Source organism: Thunnus maccoyii, chromosome 23 (assembly GCF_910596095.1).
Source record: "Thunnus maccoyii chromosome 23, fThuMac1.1, whole genome shotgun sequence".
Lineage (NCBI taxonomy): Eukaryota > Metazoa > Chordata > Actinopteri > Scombriformes > Scombridae > Thunnus > Thunnus maccoyii.
Window position 1 is genome coordinate 4,734,417 of NC_056555.1, and position 19,180 is coordinate 4,753,596.

The following is a 19,180-nucleotide window of genomic DNA, read 5'->3' on the forward strand; positions in this document are numbered from 1 at the left end:
GCAGCAATTTCTGCCATAAACCAAGCAGCAACCACCATAGATGAGTGTTCAAGTTAATGTAGATGTGTCTTAAAGAATAATTAATAATAATAATAAGTTTTTTATATAGCACTTTTCAAGAGTAGACGTCACAAAGTGCTTCACCATAAAAAACTAAAGCAAATTAAAGAAAAAAAAAGAGATCCAAAAACAGCAACATTGCTCTGATGGGGCGAGATGATCAGAACGGTTGTAAATAAGGTAAAAGTTTAGCCAGAATATCTAAACCACTTTCTTTTGAGATAAAACTTAAAGTGAACACATCCAAAATGTTGGTAACTATCCCTCATTGCACATTGGACAACCATGTGTGCACACAACTACGGCAGGTACGCAAGGTCAAACTTGAATCTGGTAAAACTGTGACGGATGTTAACAGTCTGGGTATTAATTTGACCATTTTCCCATAAGTTTGGCTAACTGGAGGGTTTTGTTCACAACCTATCTGATCATCCGACTGAAGTTTTTTTTTTTGTTTGTTAGTTTTTTCCAATGCCGCCACATTCCCAGATGTTAGCAAGTAACCTGGTGAGTACAATGTTGTTACTGATAGATATGACAGCCAAAACTATGAAAATAAGATCCTAGTTGTAACAAACTAGCTACATCCATAAAGGCTGTTGTTTCTATATAGGAAGATTACGCAACTTTCAAGGCTGATGTAATTGCCACAAGTGGCTACATGTGGCGATTACAAGATAATGGCTCAGTGAGTTTCCCCTCTATTCCCAGGATTCTCTTGAATCAGACTGCTTTGAGTTGAACATAACTACAAGCAGGAGACAACAAACATACTGTATCTCCTGGTGAGGTACGATGTGTTTACTTATTGTTTTACTTTTTAAAAAATAAAAAACATTAAAATATTCATTTTTGACAACCTAAAATGTAGTGCAACAATAGCACAAGTAGAATAAAGTCATAAAGTTAGTGAACGGATGGAAGTTACACAGCAATATGTATGTTAAGTCACACCAGACCAAATAAGCTTGCAGCAACAAAACCCCTGAGAGTATTGAATTGAGTCAGGGTTAATTTTATTGCCTATGTGTTAAACCTTTTATTTTTAACAGGAGAGAAGAAAGAGTCATCATTTCACTCAAGAGTGAAATTGTCTCACTTTAATGTCCGTAATTGTCATCTCAGTAGTTTCCTTTTATACCTCATGTATTTCATTTGTTTATTGCTGATCCATTAAGTGAATATAGGGGTTAAGAGGGAATTTGTTTGCATGATTGACATGTGGCTCTGTCTGTAACAGTCAGCCATGGTGGTTCCTGATTGATTGCCCATCCTCAGTTCCTCACAGGTGTCCTTCCTTTTGACCAAACCTGGATGTTGTAGCTCCAATAACTGTGGAAAGAACCCATATGGGACCTTCCAAATTTCCCTTCAGAGTGAGTATGCTTAGCAGACGAGAACGGGAACAAGGACAAAGAACAAGACATCACAGACCCACCAACACTGTATGGTTGACAGGGGATAAGTATAAACTGCAGTGCATGAACAAAAGAGCTTAGCAACAAATACACCACCCATCACTGAAATAAGTAGACATCAGATTACACCTTCAACAATCAAAGCTGTTAATGTGACAGTTTTACTCATACTAACCTATTTCCTAATTACCACAGCTGCAGCCCTCCTCACTACTCCTGTACACCGAGCTATTATAGTCAACCAAAGCAGTGCAGGATGATGACTGGCGGGGCAGATTAACGTGACTGGCAGCGGCTACAAACATGCCCAGCGGCGTGCCGTCAACGCCCACACTCGGGCAGCCATTTGCCCTGCTCTCCTACCCAGCATCAGGTCTGCTGCTGTTTACACGTCAGACTCTATTTACTCAGCGAGGGATCGCCGTCTGTTTCCAGCGGATCAGCCACATTTCCTGGCCTCCTACCACCTCAGACGCTGCACAATATGATTCAACAGGGCTTTCTGATGAGGCAGGCAGGCCCTCGTACACCTGTAGCTCTGCTTAAACAGGATTAAAAAGCAAAGTTGCTGAAACACATCACCTCTGACAGCATATAAGGTAGCAGTTAAGGAGACATGCACACATGGATCGGTTGTGTTAGTGACGCTCCAACACCCTTTTTTTGCATCGCTGCCTCAAAACTAACAAGCTAGCACGCAAGGGGTTACTGAGCAATAAGGGTTCACGGTTGAGCAGGTTTCTGAAATCAATCAGTTCCATGGACCGGACGGATCTCAATGAAAACAAGCCGTGGTGATGAGCAATGATGTTGCCATGACAACAGGCAGGCTGAGCGTGCAGCCTGGCTTTGGTATCTTCAGGCGTGCGGCAGGCGGCACCCAGCCGGTTTGGGTTTTTAACCTTTTAAGTGGCAGAAAGCAAGCTGCAGTCTCAGATGGGATCATGGGAGGATGGGAAGCGGGTAGGGAGGAGGGTGTGTGGGTGAGGTTGAGGTGTAGGGAAAAGTGGGGGGGGGGGGGGACTACAAAGTCAGGCATCAGTTAAACCTCTGCTCAGACATGGGAAATGAAAAAGGTGTTGGTGTTATTTCTTTTTTTTTTTTTTGTTTTGTTTTGTTTTGTTTTTGTTACCATCCCAATCCAGCAATGGCCAACTACAGAGATATGAGAGGGACAAACAAACAGATTAACACATAGAAGAACACACACACACACAAACACATAGAAAACAGCCATATATTTTCACTCTTTTCCTTTTCAGAAACAAACATTAACAAGAAAAACAACCAGAAATTCTCACTCTATCACACACACAGCTGCAGTTAAAACACACTGCATGCAGATTAAAAAGGCAGCACTGAGAGCGAGGAGAGAGAACAGGATGGCTACAACAATAGAAACAGCGTGGGGAGCCCAGAGAAACACGCCCGCTACCACTGACTGCTGGCACATGAACACTTGAGAGCCAGTTCGTTAAAGGGACAGATCAGACTTGGGTTTTCAGTTTACCTGGAGAAAGAAGCTCATGAGAGGCTTTTGGACAGCCACACACAGGGTAACATTATTTAACATTCATAAGCAGTGTATAAACAGTTAATAAATGGTTCATAACACACTATAATATAGATGTGAGCCAATATCAGAATTACAACTATAACTCCCTCTGTGGGCACCCATAAGTGGAGGCTGGTGTATAAACAGATAATGAATGAAAACATAGTAAAACACAGTTGTAATAATATAAAATGTGTTTTCAGGAGAAGTTGTAATTGCTGACAAATACTGTACATTAAAAAACACTTAAAAATGTCCATTTATCAGCTTATAACTAAATTATGGTGTGTTAAATTTTATACACTGCTTATAAATGCTAAATAGGGGGACTTTAAATTAGGTGTTACCATCAAATTAATTGTAATATAATTACTGTAAACAAATGTGAACACTGTGTAGCGGACTGGTGGTCTGTCACACAAAGGCACAGTTAGTGCTTGCACTGAACAATCATCATGTTTGAGGAGCTGATTACAGGATTTGTATGTAAATATTATGCACAATATGCAAAATAACTAGCTGTCAGATTAATGTAGTGGAGTAAAAAGTACGATATTTCCTTCTGAAATGCAGTGAAGTAGGAGTATGTAGCAGAAAATGGGGATAAGTAAAGTCAAAGTACCTCAAAACTGTATAACAAACAGTGCTACTGCTTCCTCACCATGTAAATTAAAGTGTAGGAGTGAATTAGATCTCCAGTCCTCTTTGGAACGGTCACATTTGTTTGCAGTAACTGTACTAATGTCTGAAAAGAAAATATGGCACATATGTTAAAATGCAACACGTAGCATGTACAGGTATAACGGATCCTTTTCTCCCCCTATATCTCATTCTCAAAAATAATCGCTTTTAAATATCTTTGTAAAAGTGAATTTGCATTTGAATTCTATTGATCAGATCATACAACATTAAATTCATTATCTTATCTCCCACAAATGATTCCTAGTCCGTTTTATGAATGTGGTCTGTATATAATGGACAAAGGAAGAGAGTTGAGCTGTAGAATAAAAGATAATGAAGTTGACTTATTTAGGCTAACACAATAATGATCATGGTCAGCAAGATAAAATGATGTAAGTTGAGCTTTCTACAAACGGTAACTGTGTTGATCACTGTCCAGAGGATGTAGATAATCCATCTTCTTTTCAACCACTACAACAAATCGAGTGTAATTTTCCAGCTGTTTAAAGAGCACTTTACAGTTAATACTGTCACTTCTGTGGTGTCAGGGTCAAAGGTGAAGTGTGTAAGAGGACCCAGCTTTCTGCTGGTGTGGGTCACCAGGCTGAAATCACACCTTTCATTTCCATGGAGGATAATTCCAAATTACTCTCTCCTAACACCTTGTCAGGGGGCGGATTAGTGCTCCCAGGGGCCTTCTTTTAGACACACACACACACACACACACACACACACACACACACACACTCTTTCTCCGTCTACTATTGGAGTTACATTAAAGGTTAACCATAGAGAAAACGTTTAGGCATCAAGGAGGGGCTGCATCCTTCTGCACGCTGCCACCGTGACACCGAACTTCAGCTGAGCGTAGCACTAAAGTAAAGCATCTTAGCCATCAGAGAATGCACTTCACATGCAGGCGGCCTCTTTGAAATCACTTGCAGAACAGGATGTTCCTGTGTTGTACTGGTGGCAGGTAAATAAATGTGGCATGACTTGATTTCTGTGTGCATACTGGGTGAGGTGTAGGGAGACAGATGTATGCGTGTAATAAACACAAGCATTCAGCTCCATCAACTCCCTTCTGCCAGTGAAGCATCGCTGAAACTAACTCAATATTTACCTTTGTTACATCTCTGCTAGTTCCTCTGTCAGCAAGGTGATTTCCAAAAAACAACACCAAGAAACTACCAATGAAATCTGGTGGACGAGTTCAAGGAGCAACAGATTGGGTTGCAGAATTTTGATTTCCGTTGTAAAATGATTTATTTTAAGCTGTAACAATAACACTCACTAATGTAGAAGCCTAATTTTAAGGAATTTAGCTGACAAACTGGGTGTAGTATCACATTGAAGACAAAGTATCTTCCAATTATAAAGTACATATCCTGCATCAGTATTCGTTTCACACATAAAGACAAATCCCTGCCTTCATCCTCACTGAGAGTTTCCTGATGGATTGTGCAAAGGGGACAAGTGATACAGGGCGAGGTCAATGCTAATACCACCCTCACACCACACACACACACACACACACACCTGCAACTCAACCCCTCCCCTTTAGTTAAAAATGTAGATTCAGGAATTGGGTGACAGAGAAAACTATTAAATATTGATTGAATCAACAGGTCAAACTGATCAGTAGTGGCAGTCAATGCCTCATTTCGGTCCCCTGTTCTCAGAAACTGGCCTCACAAAACATCTGTAAAAAGTCATTTGAGCATAAATGCCCCAAATTCTCTGGTTTCAGTTTCTCAAATATGCAGATTAGCTTAGTCTTTTATGATATTAAACATAATATATTTGGATTTTGGAGTGTCGGTCAGACAAAACAAGACATGACTCTGGGAAATTATAATAGGCATTTTTCACTCCTTTCTTAAATTAAAATTGATTAAATAAACCAAAGGATTATTTGATTTAGAAAGTAATTGTCAGATTAATCGAAAATGAAAATAATCATCAGTTGCAATGCTAGATGTATCTATGTCTTATCTCCTGCCATTAGCACACAAACAATTCTTTATGAACCCTCTAATTCTGCTTTCCTTTAGCTTCATGTAAAAGTTCATGTACAGCTAACTGTACGCATTGAAGAGGAGGAATGACTGACTGCAGTGCAAATTAAACCAATTCTGGTTCCATCTGCAAAAAAAATCTGTTTGGTAGGTCAGATTTTGTTCTGTTTTTATCTAGCAGAGGCTATAAAGAAAAATCTATACTGAATGGATGAGAAACAGTTTAGTTTGTCAGTAAGTTTGACTCCTCTTTATGAAACTTTGATATGCTGGATCAATAAAGGAGAATTGCATTGATTGGGACTACTGTCTTCGATACAAAAACAAGTGCAGAATAAATGCATGAAGACAGCCTTCATCATTGTGTACAACTGTACACAACACGCTAGTTGGTTAGATGTACGGTAACAAATAGTACTTCACTAACAGCTTCTGTGAAAAGGACAATACCAGCATGTCTGGATCAATGCTGCTTTTTTATGGAGGTAAGTAGTAGATACAGTAGCAGCTAACGGAAACAAATAAAGAATAAAAATAAAAATAAAAAATGCATCCTATTGTTTGATATGTAACTGACACACAATTTTATCATGTAGTAAATATTGTGTACAATTTGATTTGTACATGTTCATGTAATTGATGAACTCACATATGTGTTGAATCAGTTGAAGTCTATATGGACCTTGTTGGTCACATGCAACTTGAGAAGTTTTGAGAAGTCATAGCTGTACACACACACTCACATGAGAAAGTGTTTGGGAACATCAATTATGTGGGTGCCTTTTTCCCTCATATTCTTGACACCATAAAATGAAATGATTTTCCAGAATTTTCTTACCCAGGTGAAAAGCCTACAAAATAGCATTCAAACCATGGCCGCACATACACTAGTTTATCCATAGTTCAATTCATTCATAAATGATTCCTATAGGAAAGAGAAGCCTACAGGTCAGACCGGTATTATGGGCTAATATCAGTCTCTGAGTGGAACACCGATGTCACCTTTAGGTGTGACTGACAGGTGAGACATCTGATGAAAAATCTCTCGGGTTTCTGCGATCTGTAGCACGACAGTGACACAATGCAAGAGGATGTGTTGGTGTGTATATGCTGCTAGAGGGTGTGGTTGGTAGAAAATGAAATACAAAGCAGAAAGTATCATTTGAAGGTTTATCAAACACCAAGACTGTATAGCTCAGGTTACTCATAGCAGCAATTATTTCCTCCTCTGTCTCAATGCTTGTTAGCTAAACAGTATTTTTATCACAATGGGGCACACTACACGCTGTTCTAACTTGTATGTGTGCTTGTAGTTATTTAACAAAGTGCATTGCCGTATCACTTTACAATATGTTGTGGAAAAACTTGTGCCCAGTAGTGTTCTCCCCTTCCCAACCAAATGCTGTTAGTCACTAAAACAGAACAGGAAGCCCTGAATTAGCAGCATTAGCATGTTAGCTCACACGAAAAGAATCTCATCAGTCTCAGTTGTGTTCAATAATGGTCTAAATCTTGTTTCGAAGGCTTCAAAGGTTACAAATAAAAAATGATCTGGGGCAAACAGTGAATACTAATATATCTTTTGGAATGAAAAGTGTTATTTAAATTGTTAATTAAGTTCCAATATAAAGGATATTTGTACAGAGAATATCAGCTATCAGAAACTGAAGGCATAAAATGCTGGTTTAGGTAAAGCTTTTCTTAAAGAGTGAGGTACATTTAATACATAAAGAACCTGCGGCTGCACTGCCCTCTAGGGGACCATCATCTGGCCACACCCATATCAGTGATGTCACAGCAGGAGTTTTGCATTTGACCGCCAATGTAAAACACAAGCAGCAGTTTTCTAGCCTATGTGACTCAGTGTTAAATCACATTTAACACCTCCATCAGACAGACCTGAACTGTAACTGCACATTTAAGCGACAGCAGTATAATATGTTTGTGTCTCAAGCTAAAATGACTGGCTCTCTGTGACATCATGAAGGCATTTGTGTTGGCTGTTTTACATGAATTTCCATTCCTACAACATGACATCACCGCCGGCAGTCATTGATACGGAAACACGTCAGCCTGCCAATGAGGAAACGATTTGCTGTCCATTACCCAGCATTCACCAGCAGCCTGAGGCGAGCTTAGCCCTGTCCTTCGCTGATAGCTGGGATCTGAGACAGAAAGTGATTAGTCTTAACACACAACAGTTGCAGATGTGGCATTCTTTGAAATGCTGATATGCTGTCCTTTATACTCAGACTGTGACTTTAACATCTGATGAACAGCTGACACATGATCCTGCTGTATTAGCTTCCACATTTTTAGGCTGTAATATCTGAGGATACTTCATGTTTATGAGTGTGAGTGTTATTTTCTAACAACTAACCTACTGGGGTTAAAGATTCAAAAAGACAGAAAATACATAAACAGTTTTACCAACTGGGATGTCAAATCCCAGCATGCTTGCACCTCAGCCAGATAAAACCTCATAAATCAAGCTTATTGTTTGTCACACATTTTGTGCTTGAACACAACCTAATGAAGATCGAAAAGGAATGAAAGAATGCCACATGTGGTCTTAGTTTACATCTCTCCTGTTCCCAGCATAAGCCACTGCACACGTTGGGAAAGATTTCTCTTGTGTGCACTGGGATGCAGCCCAGTGAGATTTTTCCTTAAACTTGAAAACGCAGTGACTGTTGAAATGACATTTATAGAGCTGTAACCCAGTAAACACAACCGTTGCATTAGGAAGACTGGAGTAACACAGATATAGGACGGGTTAAAATAAACAGAATGAGTGCAACAAATGCAGGCTATAGCCTGTGTTTCGCACAGGCCTACACACCTAAAATACACTGCTATGAATATCCATCCTGAAAAAGTGTTAACACCTTGTTTGCTTATGAGAAGTGGAAAAATCTGCTTTTTTGAAGTGATAAAATTGCACCGGTTCCCAAGTGAAACAAGTGTCACTATCTTGAAATGAGTCAAAATAGAGCAGATTACTTAAGTGATGTATCAATACAATTGCAATGAAGTGAAACTCATGACAAACTTCTCGCTTTTTAGAGGAAAGCAAGTTTTTGAGACTTTATACAAACTTATAAATGACTTTCTTTACTCTTTCAGGAAGATTTTTGGTTAGTGTGAGCTGCTGTGTTTGTGTAAATGAGAAGAAAAGTGGGGAGTAAAATGGGGTTATGGTGTGTGTTTGGAGAGCTCCAGACGCAGCGGTGCGCCCTTACCCTCGCCGCCCTGGAGGAGTATGGATCCTCGAATAGATTCCAGATCACCGGCTGCCACTTCCTCCACAGGCTGACATTACCGTCGGCAGCCACATCCTCAATGCCGAGCCTCTTCGCTATCTCGTCGTCCTCCTCCCCGTTGTCCACGTTGAGCTCGAACACGTCCAGCGCCTCCTCCGCGTCCCGGTGCTGCCGGTATGTCATCCAGCAGCAGGGCTCCACGTCCGTCTCATCGATGCCCCAGAAGGAGAGCTCCTCCTCGAACAGCGGTCCGCATACATCCGCCGGGCAGTGGAGCTTCCCGGTGCGGTAGTAGTTGAGGACGTAGGCGAAGACACCTGGGTGGCGGTCGAAGAAGTACTCGTTGGTCCGCGCGTTGTACTCGATGAAGCCGGGGACTTGTTGCAGCTGATCCAGCACGGAGTCGATGTCCGAATCGGAGGCGAGCAGGGCCAGTCGCGTCCCCGGCAGGGTCTTCAAGGTGGTTTTGTAGGTTTCGTGCCTGGTGCCCCCGACGTTGAGGATTATCCTCTCGTTGTCGTCAAACTTGCCCATCGCTCTGTATCAGACATGACTTGATGGAAAGCGGGGGAAGTTGGCGAGTGCAGTCCGGAGGTAACGGCGAGCCCGACGCGCACACACCCACAGTCCTGTTCAAAAAAGCTCCAGGATTTTGGCCGTGGTGCGCAGCATCTCAAATCTCACTCACCCGACGCTTTCTTGGCTTTTTAGGGGGCCGAGGAGGATGTCCATCGTTTGTTTAGGAAGATTTCGTTGAGACAGAGGGCGTCGATTTGTATCCCACAATCCCTTCAGACAGTCAGCGCTCGGAGTGTTGAATGATCTCAACCGGTGGCTCCAAACAGACTGCGCTGCTGCTGCATCTTCCTCTGCTGCTGCTGCTGCTGCTGCCGTTGCGCGTCTCCGGCGTCCCTGCCCTCTCCAAGACGCACAACCGCTCGTCAGCGTCGGGCTCGTTACTCAGATATATGTAACGCAATACCCGAGATTCTTTTCCAAAAAAGTAATGTCGACACATTACACATCACTCCTTGTGAAAAGTCATCCATTACACGTCTATTCAGTTACACCTCCAATGCTGTTGCGTCTTTTCTCTCTCTGCTTTAGAAAATCTGAAAAAATCAGTTTCAGGGAGATTAACCAGCGCTCATCTCCGGAGTTTTTGTCACGCTTTCGGTTCCTCGAATAAACTTCAAGGGGGAATTAATCTTGAGAAGGGTAGAATATCTGTACTTATTCATGCAAACCTGCTTCAGTTAACAAATACAGCGACCAATCAGCAAACTAATTTTGGGAATGTGCTGAGAAATGACAGGACTGATCAAACAATTTGCACAGCGTATGTAATTATGAACAAATCTTAGAAAATTAAAAGCAGTGATACCAAGAACAACTTTTTTATGATTAACCCCTTCATCCTTCAACAGGTCAAACAGCTAACAGCATCCTCTAGTCTGTTTTTATCCTTATGAGTCCTGGTGGGTTATGATCACTACCTGTCATTGCAGTTGTACAGCAGTAGTAGGAGAGACATACTAGTAACTTTACAGTAGTAAGTAGTATACAATTAGATTTGACATTACATCTTAAGTTCAACCATACTAGGAGGAGGTTTGTATGGTGGAGGGAGCTGCACAACCTGTCTCCTAGAAATTACATTTATATATGACTAAATCGTTTTCCCACTTCCTTTGCATTGGAAAACATAGTAGCTGCCCCCCCCCCCCCCCCCCCCCCCCCCCCCCGAATGAATAAACATGTTGTGCTTTAACTCACTGCTTTTCTGTGCTAAACCAAGACCATGATCTCTCTCTAACATTACCATGTGCTGCCAGTATCTAAACATAACCATAAAAATCGTTCAATAATGCATTTGTTACTATGAGCGGGTATTGTGCTGCAACAGAAAATGAATCAGCAACTATTTAGATTATTGATTAGTTGTTTAAGTGATTATTTTTTAAGCAAAAATGCCAAAAATTGGCTGGTTTTAGCTTCTCAAATGTGATGATATCATGCTTTTCTTTTTCAGACATGATAGTAAACTGAATATTTTGGGGTTTTGGACTATGGGTCAAAAAAACAACCAAGACACCCAAAGACTGTTGAAAATTATAATGATGGGTATTTTCACTATTTTCTGACATTTTTTAGACCAAACAATTAATCAAGAAAATAATCAGCAGATTAATCCATAATTAAATAACCATTAGTTCCAGCCCTAGAAAAATTAAATACTGTATGTTGTCACTGAATATTTTACTCAGTTCAATACTTTTAAGATATGCTAATTAACATTCTCTCATTATGTCGACAGAAAACATCATTCTGGTGGTTTTAGCTTTCTTTCAAAGCATATTTGCGTTTGCAATTTAGTAGTATATAAAAGTAAGTTCTAAGAGACATGGACACACTGTACACCTGTATGAATATGATTGGATGTTACTAGTCATCTGGTTGTCAGCTGATGTGCTCTGCCCAAACTAAAGCCCAGTTAATATTAATAGAGGTAATAATGAAAGATGCCATAGTAATAACAGTAGCAGGAGAAGCAGGTAGTAGTGCCACTGGCTGCAGTAGTAGTAACACTAGTAATAGGCTGTAGAATAAGTAGCAGAAATAGTAGAGGCATGCAGGGCCAAATTAACCAAGTAGGATACCCTATGACCCCCACTCGCTGTGCATTGTGTATGTATCCTATCACATTTAAGACCCCTGGAAACTTATTTTCTCAATCAGCTTATTACTATAACTAATGGGATCTTACATAAACATACTATTTTCCGCCAAAGTTAGAAGTTAGTTGTTTTGATTAGTTTGCATTTGAGATTGATTGAGATTTCTGATTCTGTGGGACTCACTTAGACCTTTGTCATCTGTGCACCAATCAGGATTTAGCAACATTTGAATCAGACTCTGATGGCATTTGGTGGGTTGTTTATAGTTACTGTCAATCAATTCTCATCAGACCATACCCACACAGTCCTGATGAAGCAGACTAGCTGAATTTTAATAACTGCTAATAAATAATAAGTTGTTTTTCTGAAAACTTTGATTGTGCTTATTCAGTCATGAGTATTTAAAGTTATAGAGAAATACTTAAGATCTGAAGTTTTCACTCATACAGTGCACATGGCAGACCTAACATGAGAGCCTCATTTTGAGCCCTAGAAAGTAACCAGTACCTCTATGCTGGAATACCATCCTCCCTCAAGTTTGTTGTGTATCAGTTAGCTTGTGGTAGTTTCAGTAAACACACATTTATTTAATGATTTGCACAATGTAAGCATTAATATAAACTGGAATTATGAAGGGACCTTCTTATAAGACAGGCCATTGAAATAAGGTGAGTAAAAGATCATTTTAATTAATGTGTTTTAGTTATTCACAAACAGATTTACAGTCAATCAAAGGCTGAGGCTGTGGTGATAGTAGCACTTGTAATACAGGCAGGCAGATGTAGTAGTAGAGATAGTAGTGGTTGTATTACCAGTAGTATGACTTATTTTCTCCTCTACTTGTTTAGAATAATGCTGCTTACATAATTTATTCATGGAGAGTTTACATCAGTTGGTGTCCCTCACTGGCACAACCAAGGAGTCCCACTCCCAACAGTGATGCTAAAAAAAAATCTCTGCACTTGTGGATGAGAGCAGAGAAGAAGCAGCTGTCTACCATAAGGCACATCATCTGACAGTCTCCACAGTGTATGAGAGGGAAAGAGTGACATCTTTAGGGAATTTAAGCACAGCTCAATCAACGAGGAGACACAGCGGGTGTCTCGCCTATAATTACATGCATCATTATTCCCTGATGTAAGGCTGCTTTGTAAAACTGCAACCTCGGCGTAACCTAATTACTCATTACTCGTCTTGATTAAATCAGCAAAGAAAGGGAATAAAATTGGAAAGCAACAATAAACAATCACCTGTTTTAAAAATGACCTCAGTTCCAATTGATTTTAAATTTCCAATTTGTTTGTTTTTGTGATTTGTGTGTGTTTTTACATGACCATTTTCTTTTAATAGGAGCTATGCTGACACACTTTGGTCTAAATAATGTCTCTTCAATGTTCTAAACTGTATTAAATAGGCTTATTTGTTAATTGCTACAAACTATAGTGACATTTACAGTGGACATTTCCATTGATAGTGGCAAGAGATCACTACTGTTTACCCATGTTGCTGACATGGTGACTGTGGATGTAGTGACTTGCCAGGTCCATCTCGTACTGTAATCTTTAATGGACTTTTCTCTTTGATATTTGCTCTAATTACCTAATTATCCTATCTTTGTTGTGAAAATGTGTCAGTTGCAGGCTATCACAGTTTACAAGGAAGGGAGGAGTAGCGGTGAGAAGATAATTTGGCATTGAATAATATGTTAGTGATGAAACAAATATGCAGGACAGTGCAGCAAGACTGACAAACAGTTATAGTTAGGGTTTGAGTCTATATAGTCAAGGTCAATGCAACTATAATGAAGCATAAGGGAATGCATGCTTAAATGCTCTGGCATTATGTTTGTGGGTGTGGAGCATTATCACCTTGCAATATAGAGTACAATATAGTACTACATATAGAGTGCACAGCTGAGCATGACAGTGTATTGGATTGTCTGGGCAGACAACAAGTGGTATGGTCTTGGTGCTGGTTGCTTCAAGGAACATCAAACAAAATCTACTGAACAAAATCTATGTTGGAGCCAGTACACTACAGTCCAGTATGGAAGCCCATTTTTACCAAGAAAAAATAAAAAATACATGAATTGTTAGTATAAGTTTTTATCATGCCTAAATTCAAATTTTGAGACACTAAATTAGAATTATGAGATAATAACTCAAACTTATGATAAACTAAGTCAGACTAATGAGATATTGGGTCAAAATCAGGTTGATTAAAATAAAATGTTTGACTTAGTATCTCATAATTAAGCATTTCATAAAATCAACTTATACTATCTAATTTCTAATTTCTGACTTAATATTTTATCATTTTGACTGACTTTCTTTTCTTTTCTTGGCAGAAAAGGGCTTCCACAGTTAAGGTTTTATACTGAAAGAGTGGTGTATGAAAAAGGGAGTAGAAGTATGATTGTTCATGCACCTAAGGGACCTGCTGCACCATCCCTTGAGAGACTACACCACCCCGTTTCTATTACATTTATTTGGTGTAGTTTCACAATGAAGTTGACCTTACTGGAACTCTTACACATCCCCAACAGAGGTCAGTTTAGGTCACACAGTGCGTGGATGTCTATGAAAAACATCTTTTATGGTGACATTACTCATTTTCTACGACCTGCTGCTTTCCATTTCAATTTAAAATGAAACAGCCGGTGAATTTTGAAACTGGGGTGTTGAGGCCCTTTAATGTTTTACTAATGAGGCCATTCATCACAGAAGATGAAGTATTAGGGATTATAGTGGGCAAAGACGGTCCTTGCCTATAAACAGCTATCCTTGCACTGACCGATAGACGAAACAAATAGCATCCAGAGCCAGACTCTCTTTCCCCCTTCTCCCTCCCTGTAATATCGTCACTAAAAATAGAGCAGCCAGATTGCTGATCTTTATCGGGAACTGGAGGGTAAAAAAACAGAAAAGTCTATTGGATATCCAAGGTCCTTGGCCAGTCCATTTTCCCCAAGTAGAGCCACAGAATCAGTCCCAGAGGGGGTTGGTGGCTAGACAGACAGACTTGGTTCATTTCAATTCAAATTCACAATAACATCAATCAGAAATTCAAGAACAGGGTATGATACAATTATATCCACTGTGTTCAAAGTGAGGAGGTATAGTATGGGAATGTATTATTCAAACCTTTATTATAGAGGACATATCATGCTTTTTGTGATTTTCTGTTATTTTTACACTGCTATAATGTTGGAGGTTAAACATGGTCAAAGGTCCAAAACTTGAGGTGAACATATGTAAAATGCTCCCTGCAAGTCAAAAGCCAGGGCCTCTACCTCCTCCTTGTGATGATATCAGATTGTTCATGCATACCAACAAATGGCTGTCCGTTGGCAGTCTTTGTTGCAAAGTTGTTCCGTGGGCTGTTCGCGCCATCCACTCTCATATTTCGGATCAGATTTTGGCTCAAACATGTACGGATGTATTTGAGAAGTTTCCATTTCAAGTAGCCTCTGGAGCTGCCAGAAGTCTGGAGGTGCAGCTTCTGGAATCTGGCCAATTAGAAACTCTCCATATTCACCACAAGATGTGGAAGTGATACAATACATGCAAAAGCAATGGGACTTTTAATGAACTATTTTTAAAAGGAATTTTGGTCAATATAATCGAGACAATGAGTAAATAATTGTATCACAGTTAGCATTTCAGAGAGATTAACTGAATAATTGTTAATATGATTGAAATATATTCGATTCCTTTCATAGAACTCCAGAGCAGTGACCTTGTCAGACGGAGAGGCGGGGAGAGTTTTCTGCCCTTTCAGTTTGAACTTTCTGTACCGTCCTGCACAGATTCTCTGCTGGGTTTATATCTGATGAAGCACAATACCTCTGCCTCCCTCCCAGAGGTCTGACAACACAATCCTGGTGACTTTGAAGACATCCAGGGGGCAAAAGGACAGCTCTTTGTCTGAGACCTAAAATAAAAACTTTGCTATTTCAGATGTCCCTTTAAATAACGTCATAAAAAATGAAATGCTTACATGTTGAGGTCTTATTTCTACTTACAGTAAGAGGGCAGAATGGTGCCATACTGAAGCTCAGTGGGCTACATGGACTGTCTTTGTTTCCCTGAAGTTGAGGGAATACAGAAGAAATAAAAAACAGACTCAGCACTTGAAATTATGATACTGAAGTTATGATACTTTCTGATGACATTTTCCATTTATTCTCACCAATTATATGCTCTGAAGTGATGTCCCACCTTATCATCACATAACTACTAATTTGTTTAAAGAGGCACTAAAGTGTTTTAATATTGTACTTCAATGGAGTTGGGTACTCTCGAGAGACAAAAGAATGGTACAAATCAAAGCAGTAGAGTAAAATTTCCCAACCGTTAGTATGGGGCAAGCTCCAAAAACACTGGATCCTCCACTTCCTGTAATGCAACCAATAATCTCCCTGTCTGGTTAATGCTCAAACCTTTAAAACTCTGTGCTGCCAGTTTGCAAAGTATGCATTCTATCATGACATTATCAGGACTAAAATAAATGAGTAAAATTGGTGATATTCCCTTGTATTTTTTATCCTGCTACGAAATTTTAAGGTACCCTGGGGAGTTTTCTTGTAAACAAACAAATGTATGTTTGTACTCATTGTCTCTCACCAAAACAAATAGTGTGTATCATTGAGGCTTAACCAATATGTTAAATGCATTACCTTCATCACTAAAGAACTGCTATGTCATATTTTGAATATTTTGAAGCCTGCATTGTTTGCATCATGTTTGCTAGCTATAAGTCTTCTTACCTGCCTTTTTTACTACTGCATTGCAGCGGTTCTTTAGGGTTAGGGTTAGCCGCCACCAACTATCAATCAGTGGAATGCATACTCAATTTAAGGTGGCTCTAGGGGTGGAAATGTCGATCAGTTTACCACTTTAGTTCAGACTGAATATCTCAACAATTATTAGATGTATTGCCATAGAATAATCCTCATGCCTGGTGATCCCATGATTTTCCATCTACCTAACATAAGGTTGACATTTTTTGTTTTGAGTAAAATATCTTCACAACTATTGATACAGACATTCATGTTCCTCTCATGATGAATGGTAATAACTTAAGTAATCCTCTGCCTTTTCATCTGATGCCATTTTTAGCAGAATGTTTATCATCAAATTCTAATAAAAAAAGAAAAAAAAGACATCCTCAACAGCCTCAGTTGTACTTAGTATTTAGTGCTAATTAGCAAATGTTAGCATGCTAACATGCTAAACTGAGATGGTGAAAATGGTAAACATTATACCTCTGTACAGCTAGCATAATTGTAGATTCTTAGTCTTATTAATGCATGTCATATAATGGATGGACAATAAAGACATATTTTTTCTGTAGGAGCTGGCTCACTGTTCAGCTTGGTGATAATTCTATCACTGGTTTCTAATTTTGAGAATGCACACACAGTGAGGTGCAGAGCAGGGTTACTTTTAATACAAGACCATCAAAATCAAACTAATTGCACAACATCTCCCAAACGCTTTATCTTCATATTGTCCTGATGGAGGCAAGATACAGTAGCTGTAAACATTTGGGGAATAAAGCATTGTACAATATTATCACCAAAGCAATTGCAGCAGTTAACAATTACTGCCAAGTCGTCAGATTGATCATGTAAACCATGTCAATAAATAAGCATATAAAGCACTGTTGAGTGCGCTTTAAACATTTCGGTCCTTACACATAAAAACACTTAACAAATGCTATAACAGTCTGGAGAATGTTTTTGGATGTGATTAGAGGTCCAGTGTAGCCCTGAAGGGAGTGGTGGAGGGAATTAGCTTTTCTTTTTCTTTTTTTCTTGCTGCCCAGGCTCTGCTGCAAACACTCTCAGCTCCATTCACAACCATGGAGTACAATAAGAAACAAATTATCCTGCTAACCAGGGGCCCTTGGAAGGAATTAGGCGGAAATCCCAGTGGAAGAAAACTGAGCTGATTAAATGTTGCTTTCCTAATTGAGAGAGCCAAGCTAATTTGCGATGAATCCCAGATCTTTTTCTTCCGCTGCAAGAGAGGAAGTCATTAATAAACTCTGTATGTCTAATTATAAGTTATGATTAAAGGGGGCGGTTTATTTCACCACAACACTTTGGAGAACTTTTCAACATAGTTAAGAGTTGTTGGAATTAATGAGTAAAAGAGCTTTAAAAACTTCTATTTTAATGTACTGTATTTCTAAAATAAAGGAAAACTGAGTATTTCATCATATAAATAATACGCCTCAGCCATCCAGTACAGTGTTTTACCTCTCTTACCGTACAGGCATTGTTGTAATTGTGTTCCTGTGGCACCATCTGCAGGATACAAGGGGAGCTTCAATAACTCCTTCAGTTTGAGTCCACCACAGGGATCATACACACCGTAGCTGACACCGACTCCGCAGATGCAAACAAGAGGTGTGACAGTATCCAGATGGACTATGGTGACAGTGATCTATAAAAATTTTGATAAAAGAATGAGAGAAAACACACCAGGCTGGTTTTTGCACAAGATGGTTTTTGCTGACCACATGCAGTTACAAAAAGCAATATGACAAACATGCAATCTTATTTGAAGGCTCTACATACCCATGTTTCACTCTGGCAGGTGTTTTCAATTATTTTCCCTGAGTAGACGAGCTCTTCTCAGGATTTGATTGGTAGGTCCTACTCACTTGGTACATCTGTGACAGCAGGACAACTTAATCTTTATCATTCTTATTGGCTAGACATTATATTTCACAGTACATTTACTCAGGTACTGTACTTGAGATTGCTAAAATCAATATTCTTTGTTAACAATGGTTCTAATGAGTATGCGAAAGGGGTCACTCATGGTGATAAACCTGATGAGAATTATTACCTGACTATGCAGTTCCCCTCAGCTCTAAGAAGCATTTTAGCATTTTTCAACTCATTTTGGTTTTTTCAGCCTACAACTTTACATTTTTGGTTCAGTCTCACCATTTGTTCTCAACAGGTGACACAGCAGGCAGCTATTTTCAGTGAGAAAGCTCTAATAAACCTACTGTATGCTACCTGACCAGCACACACTGGCCAAAAACACGACTCCAAATGAATCCATATCTGATGGGTGTGTAAAAAAGCAACTATTTGCTAAGAAATTTGCCATATCAACTAATCAAAAGGTGATAACATGTCAATACAGTGTTTACAGATTGTTTCTGCTGACACCAAGTGGCCAAAATGTTATTGCAGGTTTAAGCACTATTCAATCCACAAGCATTACATTTCAACTGAAGTTCCTTGCAGATTGTAATGTATATAGAAAATATGTCCAGATATGAAAAATGATACATTGTTATATATTTGATACAGATAACTATCTAAAAATATATGAAATAGTTAAATATAGCTCCACCTCAACCTGCTGCACTAAAATACTACATACACATTAATGCATCAGTAATAATAATCCAACTAGAAATACTGCCTTGCAGTTGTATGCCTCTGCCAACCAGTCAAGTGGATGTTTACATCCTGTCCAGG

General features: G+C 39.4%; 1 protein-coding gene and 1 long non-coding RNA gene across 5 annotated transcripts in view; both read right to left on the reverse strand.

Annotated features, from left to right (window-relative positions):
* kcnc2 (potassium voltage-gated channel, Shaw-related subfamily, member 2) overlaps positions 1-9,966 on the reverse strand; it is a 102,634-nt gene extending 92,668 nt beyond the window's left edge. For all 4 annotated transcript variants that reach the window (XM_042402763.1, XM_042402762.1, XM_042402761.1 and 1 more), the window contains exon 1: positions 8,975-9,966. In XM_042402763.1, the coding sequence (XP_042258697.1) occupies positions 8,975-9,529 (555 nt within the window). In that variant the 5' untranslated portion in view covers positions 9,530-9,966. The remainder of the gene's footprint in view (positions 1-8,974) is intronic.
* Positions 9,967-14,946: 4,980 nt separating this feature from the next.
* On the reverse strand, positions 14,947-18,316 carry LOC121891156. The gene is made up of 4 exons (XR_006094045.1): positions 18,260-18,316; positions 17,948-18,125; positions 15,698-15,760; positions 14,947-15,606 (listed from the first exon to the last, which is right to left on the reverse strand). It is a non-coding gene; the product is annotated as an uncharacterized LOC121891156 (long non-coding RNA).
* Between the last annotated feature and the right edge of the window lie 864 nt (positions 18,317-19,180).